Source organism: Apiospora aurea (genome assembly GCF_038362705.1).
Source record: "Apiospora aurea strain CBS 24483 chromosome Unknown utg000009l_segment0_segment0, whole genome shotgun sequence".
NCBI classification, from domain to species: domain Eukaryota; kingdom Fungi; phylum Ascomycota; class Sordariomycetes; order Amphisphaeriales; family Apiosporaceae; genus Apiospora; species Apiospora aurea.
In genome coordinates, this window is record NW_027117396.1 from 2,145,696 (window position 1) to 2,164,305 (window position 18,610).

The following is an 18,610-nucleotide window of genomic DNA, read 5'->3' on the forward strand; positions in this document are numbered from 1 at the left end:
CCACCCACCCCCCGGCACTTGTTTGCAGATCCCCGCGTTTAGCAGGGCACAGTTGTTCGCCATCGAGCTCGTGTTCGAGATGTTTTCCATTCCCAATAAAACCCTCCGTTCCTGCAGCCCGTCACTGCAACTGTAGATCAATGGATCATCGCGGAAGGGAATGCCATTATGCGTAGAAACGCCAGATGATGTGATAAAAAAGGAAATGGTAAAGTGAACAGACGGCGGTGAATGCGACCGAGTCAAGCAACATGTGCCGTCGGTAGATGTAAGGTAGATGACACACAAAAAGTGGAGGGCATTCGGAGGTGGAGGAGGGGGGTGTGTGAGGATAAATCTCACGACGGGATACATATCGTACATACATACGTACGTACATGCCCTGATACCCATACCGCGCCCACCAACTAATCCCACGAGGAGAATTTTCGTTGGCGTTGGCACCCTCCCTCGAAGGAGGTCCCCAGTAGCCTATCGGTGCCCTCGCCGAGTCAGACAGTGATCGACGTCGGCGTTCGGTATCGTGGCCCGAAGAAGATGTGCTTCAGGTTGGGGATTCGTAAGCCCTTCTCGTGTTTGAAGCGGCGCTAGATTGCTGTATATGAACTTGGCAGGTTGGCAATTCCCCCCACAGGTGGTGATGATCATCAGCCCTATAGGTGGGAGAGGGAGATGCGGTGTTTGCTCCAGCGCCGGCATGCCGCATTATACTACCGAGAGAATGGACGTGTGAGGGTAGTATTCTGTCCTGTATATCCCCATCTCAGTGTTAGGGGGGTAATGAAGGAGGAGGGGGAGGAGCAACGGGGTAACATGGCGCTCGATTACCTGGGAACAGCGCGTTGCGGTGAGGAGGTCGAAACACTCTCGAAGGTATCAGGAAAGAGTCAAACCCCTGCCGGTGCGTGCATTGCCGACCAGTGTCTAGTGTCTAGTGAGGTTGCCCGGCGACGACGCTGCTCTGGATGGGAGGCGGCGGCCGTCGGGATATCCCCTGGTTGGCGTCTCGTTGTCACCCTCGGGCGTCTCTGATAGATGGCGTCAAACAAGATGTTGCGACGTCTCTCGCATGCATCTACATGGAGTACACGTTTGCCGGGCCGGTCAAACCGCTGCACGGAATGCCGCTATGGTTTGGACGGCACCAGGGTTCGTTGACTGCTCGATGGGGTTGGTTGACCATGGCAATCAGGCGCCACATGGTAGGATGCTAGCCTATAACGTGTTTGCTATCACCAAGTATTGTCGGTATCCGGGTGCGCTGTTGTTGCTGCCAGCCCCGCTGCGATACATCTGGCTATACAAGTCCGTTGGGGGAAGGGCTTGATGAGTGAGAGTCAAATAATACTAGGTTGTGATTGGATTCTTGGTATGTAGATCCGGAATGGCTTGAGCCTGAACCATAACCTTTCACCATCTCTTTCTATTTTAAGTCTAGGGTGAGGTTGTTGAAGATTCGATGATTTCTAGAAGGGAGTTCATCGGGGTCGATCAACACCAAGGGTATGTTGGAAAAAGGGGGCCGTGACTGAGTAATGCGCATGCTCCACGTCCCTTCTAGAATATATATCGCAAGTGCCGGACGGGGACCGAGTGCGTGCAGGGTTTTAGCGACGTGAATAGAACACTTCGCGAACGGTGGCGGAAATTTGAAATCGTAGGGGATCTATGAGACGAACGGAGGAAGCCCGCACATCAGGAATGGGGGGCAGTCTGCCACCCGACCTCATTGGCTGCAGCGCTTGTTCATACTCCCCTTCCCCAGAGCAGATGCTACCCTTTTCCCTGTTTGGGGAGGGCGCTTGAGATTCATGTCCATATGGGATTACAACCTTAATCAGCCGACGTCTGGATCAGTCAGTATCGGGACAGGCAATCAGTCTTCAGCTCCGCTCGGCGGCATCGCAATCTCGTGGCCGACGACTATTTGCTGCTAGTCGTCTAGCATGAGGGAATTTCCAGGCGGCTGTCCAAGTATAGCCAATTCTGAACCAAGGCTCACGTTGCAGCACCAGCAGACCGCATCCATGCGTCCATAGAAATCATCTTGGACAATTATAGCGAGAAGAACTATAGAAGGAGCCTTTTGCCTACATGTCCCAGATCTGTCCTGAACTCTGACTTCCGAGACGGCGCGAGATAGTGGAACGACAAACCAATGGTGTAAGGGCTAGGGCCCTCGGTGTGTACCTATAGCATTAGTAAAGGATTGAGAAGAAACGGAGATCGCATGACTTGATTCAGGAGGACCACGCCGGCCAGGTCTGATGCATAATGTAGGTGGCCGGCGGGAAGGTGTACTACACGTAGGGAGGGATAGCGAGGCTGGCGTCGACGAGGAACAGCTGGCAAAGGATGCTGGCGTGTGCTGCCGTCCCCCTACGACTTACTGGCATCGACGGCAAGCACGGCAAGCACGGCAAGAGGATGTGCCCCTTAGCGCGAAGTGCTTTCGCGAGGAATGCAATGTTCGGCACTTTTGAACAGACCAGGGAACTATGGCCGTGAAAGGGGGAAGGGCATAGAGATTGTGTAGTGTAGAATTACGGACTGATATGAGCAACCAGGGGTCCTGAAGCGCCTCTTTCCTCAGAGTTCCTGCTGTCGGGGGCTGTGATGTGGAATTTACGTTCCCCTATTCTTTGGTGAAAGAGCTGCTCGCCAGATCCAAAGTGGTGTTTTATTTCAATAGCGCAATCTGAAGCTTACCGTACGTACATGGCCTTGTCCAAAACCTCCAACCAAAAAGGGCTCTTGGTCTGTGGTTACTCACGCTTTTCGGTCCCAGCTTGGTCAGATACGAATTCCTGAGTGGTCGTATCTCTGGCTATCATGAAGTGCATGTGCTGCTGGGTCGTAAAGTGTCAGTAAGGGGCAATACATATGGGAAACTCCTTTCAAACAAATGACTTCCCCAGTCGGAAACTGTCTGCAATTCGGAGTTGAAAGGTTCGTAGTAAGCCCAAGAGCAGTAGCCAAATTAGGACTCGAGCCTACGGTGGGAGTTGCCTTCTTTTCTAGGCTCTAAATGGAAGATGGTAGGATGTCATAAGATGGTCATGCTCAACAGCATCAAGTATGGGGACTGGAGGATGCTTACACCCTGCGAGAGATATGTGTTGGCTTTCCTAGCATAATACCATGTTCCGCTGGAGCTCTCCCCCCCCTTTTTTTTCTCTATCTACAAAACCCAAAGCAAGATTGCAATCTATCGAGGAAACGGCTTTCTGGGCTGTCTCTATGTCAAATAGGAAATGGGCTCTAATTTAAGACAGCTTGAGGATTTTTGGATGAAACATGGTTCTGGTTATTCCAGTATAAGATTGGTTTTATATAGATAGGATTCCTATCCCTCCTGGCAACCCTCCATTGAATGGCATGTTGGCTACTTGAATGGACTTGCCATGTTGGCCCTAAGACCTATGAAGAGCATAGTGATTCTCCTGGCAAGCGGGCTTCTGAGAATAGGCAAAGTTATAATATAAGAGAGTGCCATGCATGACTATATTCTTATAAGACTGGAAATGTACTTGAATCGGGTCATGAAGCTATAGAAATTTAAATCATAGCTACACACTTCGTTTCGGATGGCAACTGCCCAGGAACCCACTTCTGTTAGCCAATGGACTCACCCATAGGTGTGTGGTCAGTTACCGGAGATATAGAAATCCTTGAAAAATCCCTTCTCCCTGACTATGTACGCAGGACTGATGGAAGACGGAAGGCCTGTCGCTATAGACACTCAATCCGCTAGCCCCAAAACGGATATCGCCCCACCCAGGGTCCTCCAAATTCCCGGCCTGGAAAAGCCGCGTCTCTGGCACGTTCTATGCGAACTTCTGTCGTGGTCAATCGACCGGGGTTTAATTCCCCGCCAGAGAGACTTATTCTTTTGCTTTTTTTTTTTTTGCATTTCTCTTCTTCTATCTCTCCCACGTATATTTAGACCGAGTAGAACGTGTCTTTATTTTTCTTCTTTTTCTCCCGTGGTAGTGAATACACGCAACTGTAAAAAGGCTACCAGGCTGGTTGGTACCGTTGACTCCTGCTAATAAGCAAGATCTAAGAGTGAATAACTAAACCACCGACCGGGGAAGGATTGCGCGAGGGGAACGCAACTTGCATAGCAAATTGATAATGTTTCGACTTAAAGAAAGCAATGAGGAAGGGAGGCTTCAAGTCATGGCAGCCCGTACTTTTCATAACGTACGCCCGCTATGGGGAAGGCGACAACGATCGTCCATCATACTTTCATCTCGCGACACAGCTCCATGAAGAATCCAAACTGTCATCCTTCGTATCGGGTATAAGGTCTGCTGCAGTGAAATATTCTTTGGCTGAACATTGCCTAATACTCCTAGCGAGCTCTAGCTCGAGCTGGCCTGTTATCCTGGGGGGGAAAGTCGCCTCGCAGCTTTGTAAGAACGCCCTGCGGTCAGGGGTCGCCTCCCTCTGCAACTGCAAGACACTCATCGCGGACACTCAATTCGTCAGAGGCAGGATTCTGAGTATGGTGAATGTACCAAACAAACAACGTTCTTGTGCTTCGGGTTCCGATGAAGGTCCCTCTCTCTATATACCTGGACAGACAAAATCAAACGCCAATCAATCAGCTCAATCTGCTACCAGCTACCGGCCAGCCACAGTAAATAAGATGCAAATGACCATATGTCCTCTCAACCCCGGAAACAGAAAAAAAGCAATGTCAAACGAAAGGTCGCCATGAGTTTGTGGTGTGCGGCTCGATGCAAAGGTTACGTCTCTCTTGTTGTTGTTGTTGTTGTTGCGTGTGCGTTGTGTATGAATCCCAGCCATATTCTTCCCGAGCCAGCCATCTAATATCCCGCGTCTACGTAAGTCCTCTGTCTGGTCCAAAAACGCTTCTAGTCTTTCTTTGCGAGTTCTGCTTACCGTGCCGTTTAGAGAGTAGGCTACGAGATACCCTCCAAGCTCCAGTCACCCTTCTGTATCCTCTCGAGGACCTGGCGGCCCTTCTCGCTGAGCTCGGGCTTGCCGCCCTTATCCGTAACCTGGCTAAAGAAGATTGGCTGCCACGTCACATTGTTCTTCTCCCGCTCTCTCGCCTTTTCTCTCTGCTTCTCTTCGAGCTCTTGCTTGACGGTCGTCGCCTTGGAGAATTGTTTCGAGTGGATGGCTTGGGTCACGCCGTCCCACAAAACCAACGACTCGTTCTCAGCCTGCTTGTCCATCGGCGGAAGGTTCTTGGGCGCCATCTCTAGGGGGTTCAAATCGATAATGACGGTCTGCTTCTCCGGCGGGTGCGAGTCCTACGCGGTACGTTAGTGATTGGGGAGCCCAAACTTTCAGTAAACGTGTATGGGGTACATACCACTGGCTTGGGGCCATGCGTGAACACGATCTTCTCCTTCCAGTTACCAGCAAGTCGCACCAAGACATCCTTATCCGGCACGTCCTTGATGCGTGTCTTGTCATCCTTGTCGGGGTCGTAACGGAAGATAACGCCCTCGACCTTGTTCTGAGCCCGGCCTAACCAACCGTCTTCGACGTATTGCAGTATGACCTTTATCTTGGTCTTGGGGCAGGTCACGAACGCTGCCTCGCCAACGCTGACGCTGAGCGAGCCGCGGAGGATGCCGCCCAAATGCGCCGCGGGGTGTGTGAGCTGATACGTCTCGTTGTCGCGCTTCTCGAGGGTGATGAAGATGCCCAGGTTGTGCTCGCCGGGGGCGACTTTGATTGTGGTACCGGTGAACTTGGCGGAAATCTGATCGTAGCCGCGGGCGTGCACGCCCTTATCGGGGCAGCTGATATAAAAGGCACTGACGGGAGGGTGGTGCGACGTCTGCTCTGTCAGATACGCGATGCGTGTCGTGCCCGAAGGGTTCTCCGACATGGGAGGAACGGATACTGTGGAAGCAGCCGACGAGATGACGCCCTTGCCTGACTTGACGGACGATGCGCTACTAATGTTACCGCCCGCCGCGGCAGAGGGGGAGTTGATAGGGGGAGCATTGTTCTCTGCATCCCATGTACACCGGAAGAACTCGCCAAGACATGAGTTGTATGGCTTGCAGGGCTTTCCCTTGACGTATTTCAAGTCCTTGGTAAACCAGAAGCGCAGCACCTCCAGCATGCGGTCGACGGGTTCTTCGGCGGTGCCGATAGCGGCAAAGGCATTGGGGACATCGAGATAGGTCCAGTATTCGAGATTCGGTCTCGGCTCGAGAAGTTGAGAGGGTAGGGAAAATCGAACAGCTGCCAGATCGGCAACACCGATAAATCTGCGACATTGAGATGCGTTAGACTCAGATTCTACCGGGTACGACCGTTCGCCATGGCGACATGGCGTAGTGCAGGAACAGCATCATGTTGTTGCAGAGGCTGTCTGTGAATAGTGTCCGTCATCGGCTCCGCACGCCCGCGCAGGAATGTTGGCCCGCTGGGGCTGCTGGGCGGTGAAGCTATTCAAGAATGACATGCAGCGGCCGAAGAGCAAAGGGGGCGGCTGGGCAAAAAAACAGAGCGCAAGCTCACCTTCTCAAAATGCCGATGAAAGTCCTCAGCTTGCCGCTGTCATTCTGAGGAATATCCTCGTTGATGGTTTCGGGCGGTGCTGACGCCATGATAATCAAAAAGCCAGCGGGTGGGTGGATAGGTGCTTGGCGGTTTTTCGATTTCGATTCGGGGTTCTGCTCAGCGAGGCGAGAGCACAGAATGCTGGTTCAAGTAGTACAACGCAACACCGAGTCGCAGCCGGTCGGAGTCTGTCGTCTCGTTTTGATGCAGGCAGAGATCAAAGGAGCCGTGGTTGTCTTTGATTGCTCGCAAAATGAAGGAGAAAAGGCAGGGTTGACAGCTCGACTCGCGGATAGCGGAGATACTTGAGAGAGAAGATGTGACGTTAGCGCCTGCCCCTCGATAAGCATCAATTCTTTTTCAATGTTCCCTGAGGGTCTCCAGTGTCAAAGTGTCCGTCCCCAGTGCTCAGTGCTAGTACAGTGCAAGTGCAGCCTGTGCAGGCCCCTTAGGCTTCAACAGGCCTGCATGTTGGTGTTTCGTGGCCTGCCAAGCCCTCCCCAGCAGCAGTCTGGAAGCTCACCTTTTTCTCTTTGGTCTCGTTTCGTCTCGTCTGGTCTCTGCCGCTTCTCGACAGCCGAATATCCGCCGTGCAGACAAATGCGACGACGCAACGCAGCCCACTTAAATAAGTCGTCGAAGATGTCCGCTTCCTCTGGCCTGATTTACTCAGGATGGGGAACGACACGTCGAAGTGAAGAGAAAGGAGGGAGGATAAGAGGGCCCGGTGATCGGTAATCAGTCAACCAGTGGTTGAGCAAAGGCTGGATGGATGGATGGGATCACTGGGATGGATGTATTGCCGATCAACTGACCTTATGCCTTATCGTCCGCCCGCCTGCCCGCCGTCTTCGTCTTCTAGCCGTCTGGAAGGTTTAGTTCGTTTCAGTCACAGTGTGCAGCGTCGCGGGGGTTCTTGAGGTTGTCGCTGTTGTCGCTGCCGTCGCTGCCTGTCACCGCCTGACTTATACAGTACGAGTTTCTGCCTTTGGAGGGGGTTTACGGACACCAGGAACCCTGCAGATCTCATCTGGCTTTTGCTGGCTGGAGTTAAGCGTCCAGGGCAAGACACTCCCGTCTTTTTCCTCCCCTCCCCCCTGGGCACTCCCCTGTGTCTCCCCTGTGTCTCCCCTGTGCAGCCTGTGCCTCCCCCAAACCCAAACAACCGCCGCTACGACGTTTCCAAAACCCGGAAGCCAATCAATGTCCAACGTGGGTCTACCCATTTGACAACACCATCTCAAATATCGATTTTTGGCCAAACCTCGATATCGCTCGTATTCTACTCATAATAATCTGCGCGATTTCCCTGTCCTGCCCTGTCCTGCGTGCACATGCTGATTGATTAGTCTGCATGTGCCCAGCATGGCTTCTAATGGTGGTCGCATTTCCTGACGTCACGCTCAACTTCCCAATTCTTTCACGAGGCAAGGGAAGGCGGCAGCTGACAGTCAAGATGTCGCCGTTCGACCAGCGCCGTGATGGATGGATGCATGGATTGTCCCTACCCAGCATCTATGGCTAGCTCGCATCGACTTGCTGCAATGCATCCACACGACACCACGCTGCCGGCCAGACCAATGAGAGCATGGGTAACACTAAGAGGTTAGTCAACCACCACTCTTCTGGACTTGGCACATTAGGTCCAACCTATGGATCGATTCTATTGCGTGCATTTGCCCAAAGTGAAGGTATATGTCAGCGGTCACGCCATGGCCTTACAAGAGCCGGAAGTTACCCAGCCAAAGAAGCCCTACTGTCATTTTCCTGAAAAATGAGCAGCCTGCTGTTCCCCGACGATGTGCCAAGAACTTCGAGCCACTCGACAATTTTGACTTTGAGGAAGCGAGTTCCCGCCAGGCCCCCTGGCAAAGGTTGAGGCCGACTCACTCTCCTTGCCTATGGCAAACCGGATGAAGATGGCCGGTGCCAAAATTTGGCTGAAAGAAATGGAAGAACATATTTTCGACCTTTTCGTTTCACGAATGCCCCTTGGTGAAGCAGCGACAACTACCAAGAGATGGAGTTGACTGCGCAATGGTTCATCGCTTTTCCATATGCCCTGCCCGAAGAGAACGTGGCAGTGCTTCCATGGGTCATGTGATGGCATCTCATGTTTGCGGCGCTTTGACGGGGGCCCCGACTGCCAAACACGGGAAGTGAAGCTGGACGTGCGCCACGAGACACCGAAAACAATTGCGCCCTGCATTGAATCGGCCGAGACACGCAACAGCCACCTACAGCGAGTATGGGGCGTCTGAGAACATGTCTCCTACTCCTTGACAGGTCGCATTTACAAGCTTACGACGTGGCGTATAACCATGCTGGAAACAGGAGCTGTCTACAGCGCCGCCGCATGAATCGCCACCACCACCAAGCATGTTGGCCGAGTGTTTGCTTGCCAGCGAAACAACATCAGTTGACCAAGAGCCGGATATGATACATGACACGGCTGTGGTTTTCGCGCTCTACAGCTAATCGCAGTCGATTCCAGACACGAGCCGTTCAGCCCCGACGTCATCGGCGAGCTTTCCGATTCCGTCCATCTGGCGTACCCACGGATGCCACTAAGCATACTTATGGTACACTGATGTCCAACAATACCGACGAAACTTTCTCTCCATGGCTTCTGCGTTGAGAGAATTGACCTTACTGCAGTCATGGTGCGGCATCACCGTCTTCCTTGCGGCGATGCTCATGAGGAGCCAACGTCCGCAATCCTTCGTCCAGTACTTGCACCACATGAGTTTGGCGCTCTCTGGCTTCGCGCTCTACTCTGTCCTTATGATCTTCAACATCTTTCACAAACGCCTTCTCGAAGCCACGTATCTCATTCCCAATCTGTTTCTCGTGTTTGTGTATATTTTCACTCAATTCTTGAGCGCGACCCTGGAACATCATCTGTCATTGGCATCAGATCACCAGCAGCTTGGGTCGCCAGAAACTTACCTCTACACGTTCTTTCAGGCTCTGGATGGTCCCGTCCAGGCCTGTCAGCTTAGTGGCAATCCCTTCCAGCTTGGACATGTCGAAACCGCCGACCTTGCCCATGTTGGCCTGCTCCATCCTTCTCGAGTTGGTCACCGAGGTGTAGCCGTCGGGGGTGTTGACTTCGATCTCCTCTTTGACGTGCGTATACATCTTCTCGACCGTGCTCACCACCTCGTGCACGTCCAGCGTGCAGCCCTCGCGCGAGAAATCACGTTCGCGCTGCTCGATATATTCGCGGATCTTCTTCCACTAAATAGCGGTGGGTTCAGGGTCGTCAGCTTCTTGGAATGGTGCCATGTCCGGTACGCAGTCCTGTACCGGGATAGTGATTGAGAGAGAAAGCGACGAACCTCGTTGCCATAATACTTGAGTCGACCCGGAAGACCCGATCCCTTGAGGAAGGTCAGGAAGCCCGCTATTATCGTATTGATGGCGCCAAATGCGGTAATGGCCTGGCTGCTCGTGCCGGCGGCTCCCATGGCAGTCAATGCGGCAGCGACGATGATCTGCAAGAAATAGCAGGCATTGATGACGGTCGAAAACACCTAACAGCTCAGCAAGTTGACCTTGGGGGTCAGCTTCTACACCACAGAACATTAGGGCCTGAACCACTGGCTAACCTTGAAGCTATCTTTGGACTTTTGCTCCGAATGCACGACGCGTGCGTAGATGCCGATGTTGGAAGCCGGGCGCGTGCCTACCGGGTTCTGCTCGGCGAAGCCTAGCCGTGGCGCATCCGTGATGCCCAGCATCAGTCGGAACATGGTGAGCGGGTCGTCGCTCGGGATCACGACGCCCTGATGATGGTTGTTGCCTCCTCCGAAGTTCCACGTGTGCAGGTGCTGGGCGGAGCTCTGCGCCTCTACGGCCGGCGACAGCGTGGCGGACGTTCGCCGCGCTGCGGCGGATGCTGCGAATGCGGATGGAGCCGGGGCTGTTGCTGCGCTCTCAACATCTGACTTCAGGGTGCCCTGCCGCGGCTTGCGCTTGAAGATCAGGCGTAGCGTAGCCTCTATGAACGAAGCCATGGTGAGTCAAAATGGACCTGTGATCTCTCACCCTCCTTTTATATTTGCGCGATGCTCAGTTGAGTGAGATGAGTTCAAGAGTGAGCTTCAGGAAGCGAAACTCTGCTGCAGTGGCAAGCCCATCTTGAAGTAAGCGGGACCGCGTCGTTCGGAATAAGCATATTCTCACGCATGCCAACTCGTTTCTTATGCAAACATAGCAATGGTCCCGTCTCTGACTCCTCTGTTGGTGTATTGATATGTCGATCATCATCGTTAGTCTGTGCGAAGACCGAGGATGGTGGTTCAGCTAGCCATTTGCCGATGCATATGGCTTGCTGGGCCGTCCCGCGTGGAGCCAATGGCATGCCATGATCCCACTTCGATGGCTGCAGATTGGACGTTGGCGGACTAGCGTGCCAAGAATATTATATGCACAGATATGCACGTTCGATCACTGCCGCTGTTTTGTCATTTGCCTGGTCGAGTTGCCGACAGGGATGCTTACAATATAACGACGGTAGGACTTGATCGGTTGATAAGCAGAGTCCGGACTGAGCAATGGAAAGAGGGTCGTTGATGTCAGGCTGTCGATCAATGCCAATAAGTATTGACATCTTGCATCTAGCTGCCGCGAACGGCTTAGACGGGATTCTACAGACAAGCTGGAAGTTGACGTACATGAACGTAGGTCTATATGATGAATGGCACTATGAAATCGGTACTCAGCTATCGCAGGAAGAAACTCCATAACCTTCTCTTTGTGGAGTCCAGGCTGGCTTCGCTCCCATTATCAGGACTTGGACTTGGGGCATATATGCCACAGACCACGTCCGAGAAAGCAAAAAGCGATAAAGGCGAAATTAACTATGTGGAAATACACATATATCCTTAATTGCATTGTTATTGTGTGCTGATTGCTTTCGTTGTCATGGAACGCGGTTACTGTTTCGTCCCAGATAGCAACAACCGTATCCGGAGAAGAGGCTATTCCAATGCGATTCCCAGGCGTGACAGATGGGATACACAGAGCGAAAAATCATTTTATGCTCTTACTCTCTGATTATGTTCCACAGGTTGGACATGGACAGGGCCGTAGCTTGGAGTACAGGTGGAAACGGCGGATGAGGCGACGCATATCCTGCAAGTTCGTGCTCTACCATGATCGTTGCAGGTCGTCTATAGGGTCAGCAGTCGCAAAAAGTAAATCCGACTTCTGGGCGAAAATGAACTAAAGCCAGATCTGCCGCTTCCCCCGCATAATGCTGCGCGCAAGTGATACTTGCGGACTCCTAAACGGCTGGGTGAAGTCGGTTTAAGGTTTTGTAAATCGTTGGCCATAACCAAATAAACCGAGGCGTGTAAGGCAAGTTGACTCGCAGCATACCAAAGAATGCTCGATACTTATGCCCCATCGGAGAAACCAAATAGAGCCAGAAATATATGTAGCAAATTCCGCTGGTCCACTGGTGGCCATCTCTTTTGTTGTGAGTAGCCATCTGACCTTCGAATCGTTAGGCTCCATCCTGCGAGGCACTTCAGACTTACACGAGCCCCCCATGCACGAACTGAAAAACATCCTCGCCGAGCTTGACCGCGGCAAGGCCGACCAGCACCCCAACGGGAAATGGGGCTTCACCATCTACCGCACAGGCCACAAGGACCAGAAGCTCTGGATGGACTACCAGCGCCACCTACTCGACACCATCGCCGTCGCCCCGAAGGCTGATGGCCATGGCCCTGACACCGACGCAAATACCGAGCCGGATAAGAAGGCCAAGGTCCGGAAGAGCATCAGTAAGAGGATCCGAACCGCGTTCAAGCTCGTCGTTGTCGAGGACCCGGTGCTGGAGGGACGCACGACGGCGGAGGTTCGGCAGTATCACAGGGAGAAGGTACGGGCGTATCTCGACGACAAGCCGTTCCGTTTCTCGGGGTTTCCTAGGGAGGAAAACGACGAGGATGGCGCTGGGGAAGGGCAGGGCGACAGTCACGCCGAAAATGCCGAAGCGAAAGTTGAAGATGGCGATGAAGAACACGAAGGCGAGAAACCACAGGAAGAACAACCGGAACAGCCACTACCGACACCGCCGCAATCCTCACCACCACCCCTTCCGCGTGATGAAGAACGCGTCGGACACGTCTGGCAGGACTACTTCGTCCACGTCAACGACGACGTCCTGGCCAAGTACGAAGAGGCCCGGGAGTGCGAGAAACTGCTCCTCGTCAACCCCGCACTCTACGCCCGCGCCGACAACGACAAGCTCTTCGTCGCCATCGTGGCCGAGGCCGAGCGCTTCGATTATAGGCAGCGCCGCTTCGGGGCCTTTGAAGGCGACGGCAGCGTGCCCGAGGCGCGCATGGCGTGGCAGTATGTCCAGATTGGGCGCCTGTGGGTGCTGTACGACTACCTTAGCCGTCGACCGCTGGGTGCGGCGCGGTTGGGGGCGACGCCGGAAACTGTTCATTCCCGTGGTGGCGGCGGAGGTGGAGGAGGGGGAATGGAGGCTGAGGTTTTGCGGAACTTGCGGTATGGTAGAACTTACACGGCGATCGAAGCGGATGAGCATGGGCCGTGGTACGACCAATTCTATTTCCCGCCTGATGTGAACAGTATGTGAATATTGGCGGATGCAGTTGCTGGACGAGTCATACCAAGCTTAGAAACCCGCTTGCCTCGGGATACGACAACACCGTGCACCAGGTCCCCCTTTCCTACATGTTGGGCCCTTGTGAGGCCAACTTTTCGGTATGGCCGTTGGATCTCACGTAACCCGAAGGTTTCGACCAATGTTGGTGGCTTTCCATGAGTACATATATATAAATATCACTTATTACTGATATATAAAGGGAGTTGATGACAAGAATTGTACATATACGGGTGTCGTCGGAGTATCTTTGTGAAGAAATAGACATGTTTTCTCGCAAATAGATGTTGCAAGCGGGTATGCGCGGCGGACCTGCTGGGTAGGGATCGTCGTTAGGCAGTGAGTAGGAGACCTCCAATCTCTGCATGTCGTGTTCCACGACCTTGCGTGGGATTGTGGCTGGTTTGCTGCGGCTTCTTAGGCGTTTTCTTCAGCCTGCTGATTTATTGCCGAGGCTGCATGCCGTGTCCATGTCAGAGTAGCACCCCCTCTGGAATGGTTGAATAAGCAAGTATGCATAATTTTTTTTTAAAGGATTGAGTGATACCTTGCGCATGCTGCCTTGGCAAATAGAATGCAGCTTATCCATACATCGTTAAGGCCCAGATCCGCTATATATGATCATTTCTTGCTGAACCCAACCGTTTGTCAGTTATTTGTCTTCTCTTCTGTTCTAGATTATCTAAGTCGATGCACCCCCCTACGCTTACACCCCCCAACGGATATAGGTAAAAACACTATCCCTGATCAATACCACCTTTTTTCTGTAACTATATATAAGTTAGTTTTTGTCGTACTTTTAATTGAATTATTTCTTTTTCTTCGTTTTCTTTTTCTTTTTGCATTTAACGCTATAGTGAGCGAGTTAAACCTTAATCGTGCGATTTAAGACGTTTCCCGCGGCGCGCGTGTTAATATAGCTGTTTTAAAGTACCGGGTTAGCCGTACGATTTTAAAGGCTCGGATAAAAGGCCGGTTAACTCGAAAAGATAGAAATAAGTCGCTTTAAGTGCTAATTCCGGTAGAGGAGTTTCGAATTACGTTTTAAGCTTTTATATAGGTTTTATTAAGTATCGCACTATCGTATATTTATTTTAAGATATTTATTTAACGTATACTTAAAGCTAATAAAAGTTATTATATACTAGGAAAACGCTAGATTAATAAATTTTTTAAGCGCTATTTTTATTTAGATTTTATTTTTTTATACACTATAGATTTTCGGCGTGTTAATAGTATTTTTAAGGAGAATATCCGAGAGTTTTTTAAGAGGCTTAAGCACGATTTTTTAAAGTTTATTTTACCGGCCTTTATTTAGAACTATAACGAAGTTAGTATATAGCTAAGTGCCGGTAATAATTAAATAGTAATCGGCTTTACCGAAGTGCGAAGAGTTATCGTTAAAAGCTTTATTAATTAAGAATAGGTAATTATAGTAGAAATAATTAGTGCCGATAGCCGGTTTATTAAGCCGATAGTTATATTTAAAGGCTAATAGCTTTAATTATAATGGTTTCTCGAGGAAAATAATATTTTTATCGATTAAATAAAAGGTTAAACCTTCGCGGCGTTACCGAAGAGCTAAACGAGTAATAAGCTAACGTTAATATATTATTATTATTATTATTAATAGTACGCCGTATGCCGAAGGCCTTCGGTACATCTACCTAGTTCCTCGTGTAATAAACCGTGCCGAAGCTGGACTAAAAATACACGCTGCCAATATCGTAAAATCTACCTCACGTGTTCGACGTTACCATACTGGTTCTCACCCACCAGCCTAGTAACCCTTACTTTAAGGCCTAAAGAGAGATTATCCAGGTTCGGGTGGTCCCCCAATCTCCATTGCCAACTTATACAGCGGCAGTCGACCGGTCCGTAAAAACCACTTTGCGATAACCTTCGCCGTATCTTTTTCTACAGTAAGCGCCGCTAGATCGCGACGAGTTCGCAGCGGACTAAGTACTAACTGTCTTGCTAGCTACTCTTGTCTTCCCTCGAAGTCTTTGCAGTATAGGATCAGGTGTTCGGCTGTCTCCCGTCCTTCACCGCAGTTGCATAGCGGCGTCGGGACGTCTGGAACCCGACAGGTGAACAGGAACGACTTGAGCCTAACGTTAATATAGTTTAAATAGACTTTTTTTTTAAACTACCCTTAATAATATCGATTAATAGCGTTTTTTTATACTAAATAGCTACGCTTTTTATTTAACCGAGGAGTTTTTATTAATGTATATTAAGAATAAGGTTTAGCTTCTTTTTTTTTTCGGTTTATACGTCGCACTTTTTATAACCCTTAAATTTAAGGGTGTTTAATATATTTAAAAGGAAATATTACCGAGAGGTTATACTATACTGTTTAGGGTTTAATAATATAGGGATGAGTAAAAAAGAGTTTTTAGGGTGCTACGCGGCGGTTAGGATTTTTACTTTTAAACTATATATTATCGCCGGCGGATAAAAAGTAGCTGGTATTTTTTCTCGTAATATTAATAAGCCTTTAAACTTTCGGTTTCGAAGGTTCGAAGCCTCGTAAACGATAAGACCGGCTAAAAAGTTAATACCGGATCCGGAGGCCGAATATACGGTATTTTTATTAGCTACTTTAATTAGTTCCTAGTAAATTAAAGATTTAGCCGAAAAGTTAAAGGATAATGATATGCGATTCGATGGCGTAATACGAAGGGTATTATTTCGGAAGCTTTAAAAGAGCCTAGACTTTTTAAACGGTTAAGTCGGCTAGCTTCAGCACGAAAAGGCTTAATTAGAGGCTAATTTAAAAAAAGAAAAAAGAAAAAAGAGGAAGAGGCTTATTCCCGACCCTAACCGGAAGTATATATCGATAATAGAGGTAAAGAAAGCAAAGAGGGAGGATACAGGTAGCTCGTATGCGCCGGCGCGTGTAACTCCGCCGGCATTATTATAAGAAATACTAGAATTAAGTTCTAATACGGAAAGTGAGGCCTTTAATTTAATTGAAATAGAATAACGTTATTTCTATGTTTTTACTATTTTTCGTTATTTTTCTATAAACTAATCTACTATGTTGTTGCTTGTGGTGTTTTTGTTTTTCGCCGATGACCGTTAGGGGGTGTGAGCGTAGGGGGGTGCATCGACTTATGCGAGTGGCTGGTGCCAGACAAGAAGATCCCAGGACTTCAATGTCACAACAATACTTACTAGACCTGCCCATCTCCTAGCCATGATGAACGGGGAAAAGAAAACAGACCGAGCATGCGACAAGGCAACGACAACCCACGCAGATTGCTCATCGTCTACTTGCAAGTACAACCCAGGCAGCAGCCTAACAACACAGAAGAAAGACAGCGAGGAAGAGATCCTCAAGTTACTCCGAGCAATTCAACGCAACGGCGAGCGTCAGATACAACTTCTCAAGAACCCTGCGTCTGAGAAACCCCAACTGGAAGGAAAGCAAGAGCAAATGGGTCCCCCGGCAGTAGCTCCTGAGAAGAAACCGGATTTGGCCTATAAACCCTGGTCTTCCTACGAACCATGGATGGGGAGGCACGAGGAGGCTGCTACGGATCTATTCGCCAGCTCTGACGAGGACCAGAAGCTTTCCATGGTTATAATTCTTGGCATATTGCGGGTGACACCATCGTTGATGGATAGATTGAGCGTGGGTGAAAAGGCATGGAGCTTCCTTCAGCACCACCAGCACGTCAAAGCCCCATGGATGTCCAAACCAGCCACAGAATCGTATGAAACTGGAAAGGGGAATCGGACGAGAAGGTTGAAGGATTTTATCCGACAGCTTCGATATCCACTGCTGCGCAGAGGCTTGCCCGAGGTCGTACTAGGGCGAAATGGGGCTTTGGTACAGCTCATATTCTCTGATACCGAGTCGCCCAAAGGCGAGATGAACACAGGGTTGGCTCACTATATCATACGGGAAAGGGTCAAGAGCCCCGATCTCGGCTTCTCGCCCTATGGGGAGACCCACGAGATACCCCCCCCCACGAGATATTCCGGCGTACATGCAAAGCTGGCACGGGGCCGGTCCGAATGTCGGACAACCTTTTCCATTTCCAACACATGGCTTTCATCATGGAGTTCATGGCCACCCAGGCGCCAAGAGGTCCCGTCTCTTCCAATATCGACGCTGCTTGGGACTTCACTCTCGCCTTTGTGGCTCCCTGGAAGACGGTACTACAGCCCTCTTGCGCAAGACAAAACGGATTTTGGACTTCGCCGAAAGACCCTGCCCACAGAATTCCACTTGAAACACTCACGCTTCAACATTTTATGCGGGTGTTTTCCACGATCCAGAAAGACTCTGCCAAAGGCAGATGCGGTGAGGAGGGCGGAACTGGGCGGTGTGCGAATGTCGCGTACTACGGGTGGTTTAGAAAGAACAAGAGCCAACAAAGCCAACCAGCCGTTGATCCGACGCTTGGAGTTGACGGAGAAGAGGCTCGGCCAGATGATGGTGACCAGCATCTACCTGGAGTCGCCCGTGTACAAGATGATTCGCCTGACCGACTTGGCCGTGGGCGTTTCGACGTCGGAACCTGAGGAGGTCAAGGCAGACAAGCAGCATGGGGCACATCGGTGGCACGGTGGAATCGCCATCTTCCAGGAGGCTGTGCTAGCACACTTTATGACTTGGTACCAAGAGTGGGAGGAAACCATGTATCATATTGATGCTGTGCTAAAGGTGCAGGTGGGCTTGCTCCATTCTCTCCCCCTATTCCATCGACTACTGGCCTCTGACGACTAACAATCAATCACAGCTGGAAGACGTCTTCGATCCCACGACCAGAATGCATCTAATGTTCGAATCAAGCTCCAACAGTAAATTCGAGCAGTCGGAGACCTATTTCTTCGTCATCGAATTGCTTCGGATCGCCTCAGATTGGATTACCGAGGCGGTGGCCGATCTGGACGCCTTATGGGTTTGGACTGATCGGATAGATTGTGGACATGAGGAAATCACTGCCTCGATCGAATCCAAGTGGAGAGAAATCATTGACGTCGCCAAGAAGCATGAGCCCGAACTCCTGGCCAGAATCGAGAAGAAGCGGTTGGAGGTGAACAGTTTACGTGATGGAGTGAGTATCATGGAGGCATACCACTTATTTGATGGTCTGAAAACTGGAACTAACTGACACTTTTTCATAGCTCTTCAATGCCACTTCCGTACGCGAGTCTACCAAGGGTACTCATATCAACGAATGTATCCTGGTGTTTACCGTGATGACGGTTCTCTATCTTCCTCTGGGATTCTTGGCAGTGAGATAAAACAGTATTCCTGGAGCATCACGATGTGGATTGCAACGGACAGATATGTGCTAGACACCCTACGGGGTTGACATGTTTGACTTCGACGTGCCAGGCCAGCCTGAAGAAGTCGTTCTTCGCCGACTCCGGCCAGGACTCGGATAA

The 18,610-nt window shown here is 50.6% G+C and overlaps 4 protein-coding genes across 4 annotated transcripts; 2 read left to right on the top strand and 2 right to left on the bottom strand.

Annotated features, from left to right (window-relative positions):
- Positions 1 to 4,931: 4,931 nt before the first annotated feature.
- Positions 4,932 to 6,605, bottom strand: PG986_013777 (uncharacterized protein; the record flags this gene model as incomplete). The annotated part of the gene is made up of 3 exons (XM_066849999.1): positions 4,932 to 5,288; positions 5,351 to 6,263; positions 6,517 to 6,605. 3 exons carry the CDS (start codon positions 6,603 to 6,605, stop codon positions 4,932 to 4,934), a joined length of 1,359 nt encoding a protein of 452 aa, XP_066694142.1.
- A 2,611-nt stretch (positions 6,606 to 9,216) lies between these two features.
- PG986_013778 (uncharacterized protein) lies at positions 9,217 to 10,577 on the bottom strand (the record flags this gene model as incomplete). The annotated part of the gene is made up of 4 exons (XM_066850000.1): positions 9,217 to 9,459; positions 9,508 to 9,798; positions 9,900 to 10,094; positions 10,170 to 10,577. 4 exons carry the CDS (start codon positions 10,575 to 10,577, stop codon positions 9,217 to 9,219), a joined length of 1,137 nt encoding a protein of 378 aa, XP_066694143.1.
- A 1,538-nt stretch (positions 10,578 to 12,115) lies between these two features.
- On the top strand, positions 12,116 to 13,177 carry PG986_013779 (uncharacterized protein; the record flags this gene model as incomplete). The annotated part of the gene is made up of 1 exon (XM_066850001.1): positions 12,116 to 13,177. The coding sequence occupies one exon, from the start codon at positions 12,116 to 12,118 to the stop codon at positions 13,175 to 13,177; it is 1,062 nt and encodes a 353-aa protein (XP_066694144.1).
- A 4,095-nt stretch (positions 13,178 to 17,272) lies between these two features.
- On the top strand, positions 17,273 to 18,466 carry PG986_013780 (uncharacterized protein; the record flags this gene model as incomplete). The annotated part of the gene is made up of 4 exons (XM_066850002.1): positions 17,273 to 17,371; positions 17,511 to 17,888; positions 17,959 to 18,276; positions 18,347 to 18,466. 4 exons carry the CDS (start codon positions 17,273 to 17,275, stop codon positions 18,464 to 18,466), a joined length of 915 nt encoding a protein of 304 aa, XP_066694145.1.
- Between the last annotated feature and the right edge of the window lie 144 nt (positions 18,467 to 18,610).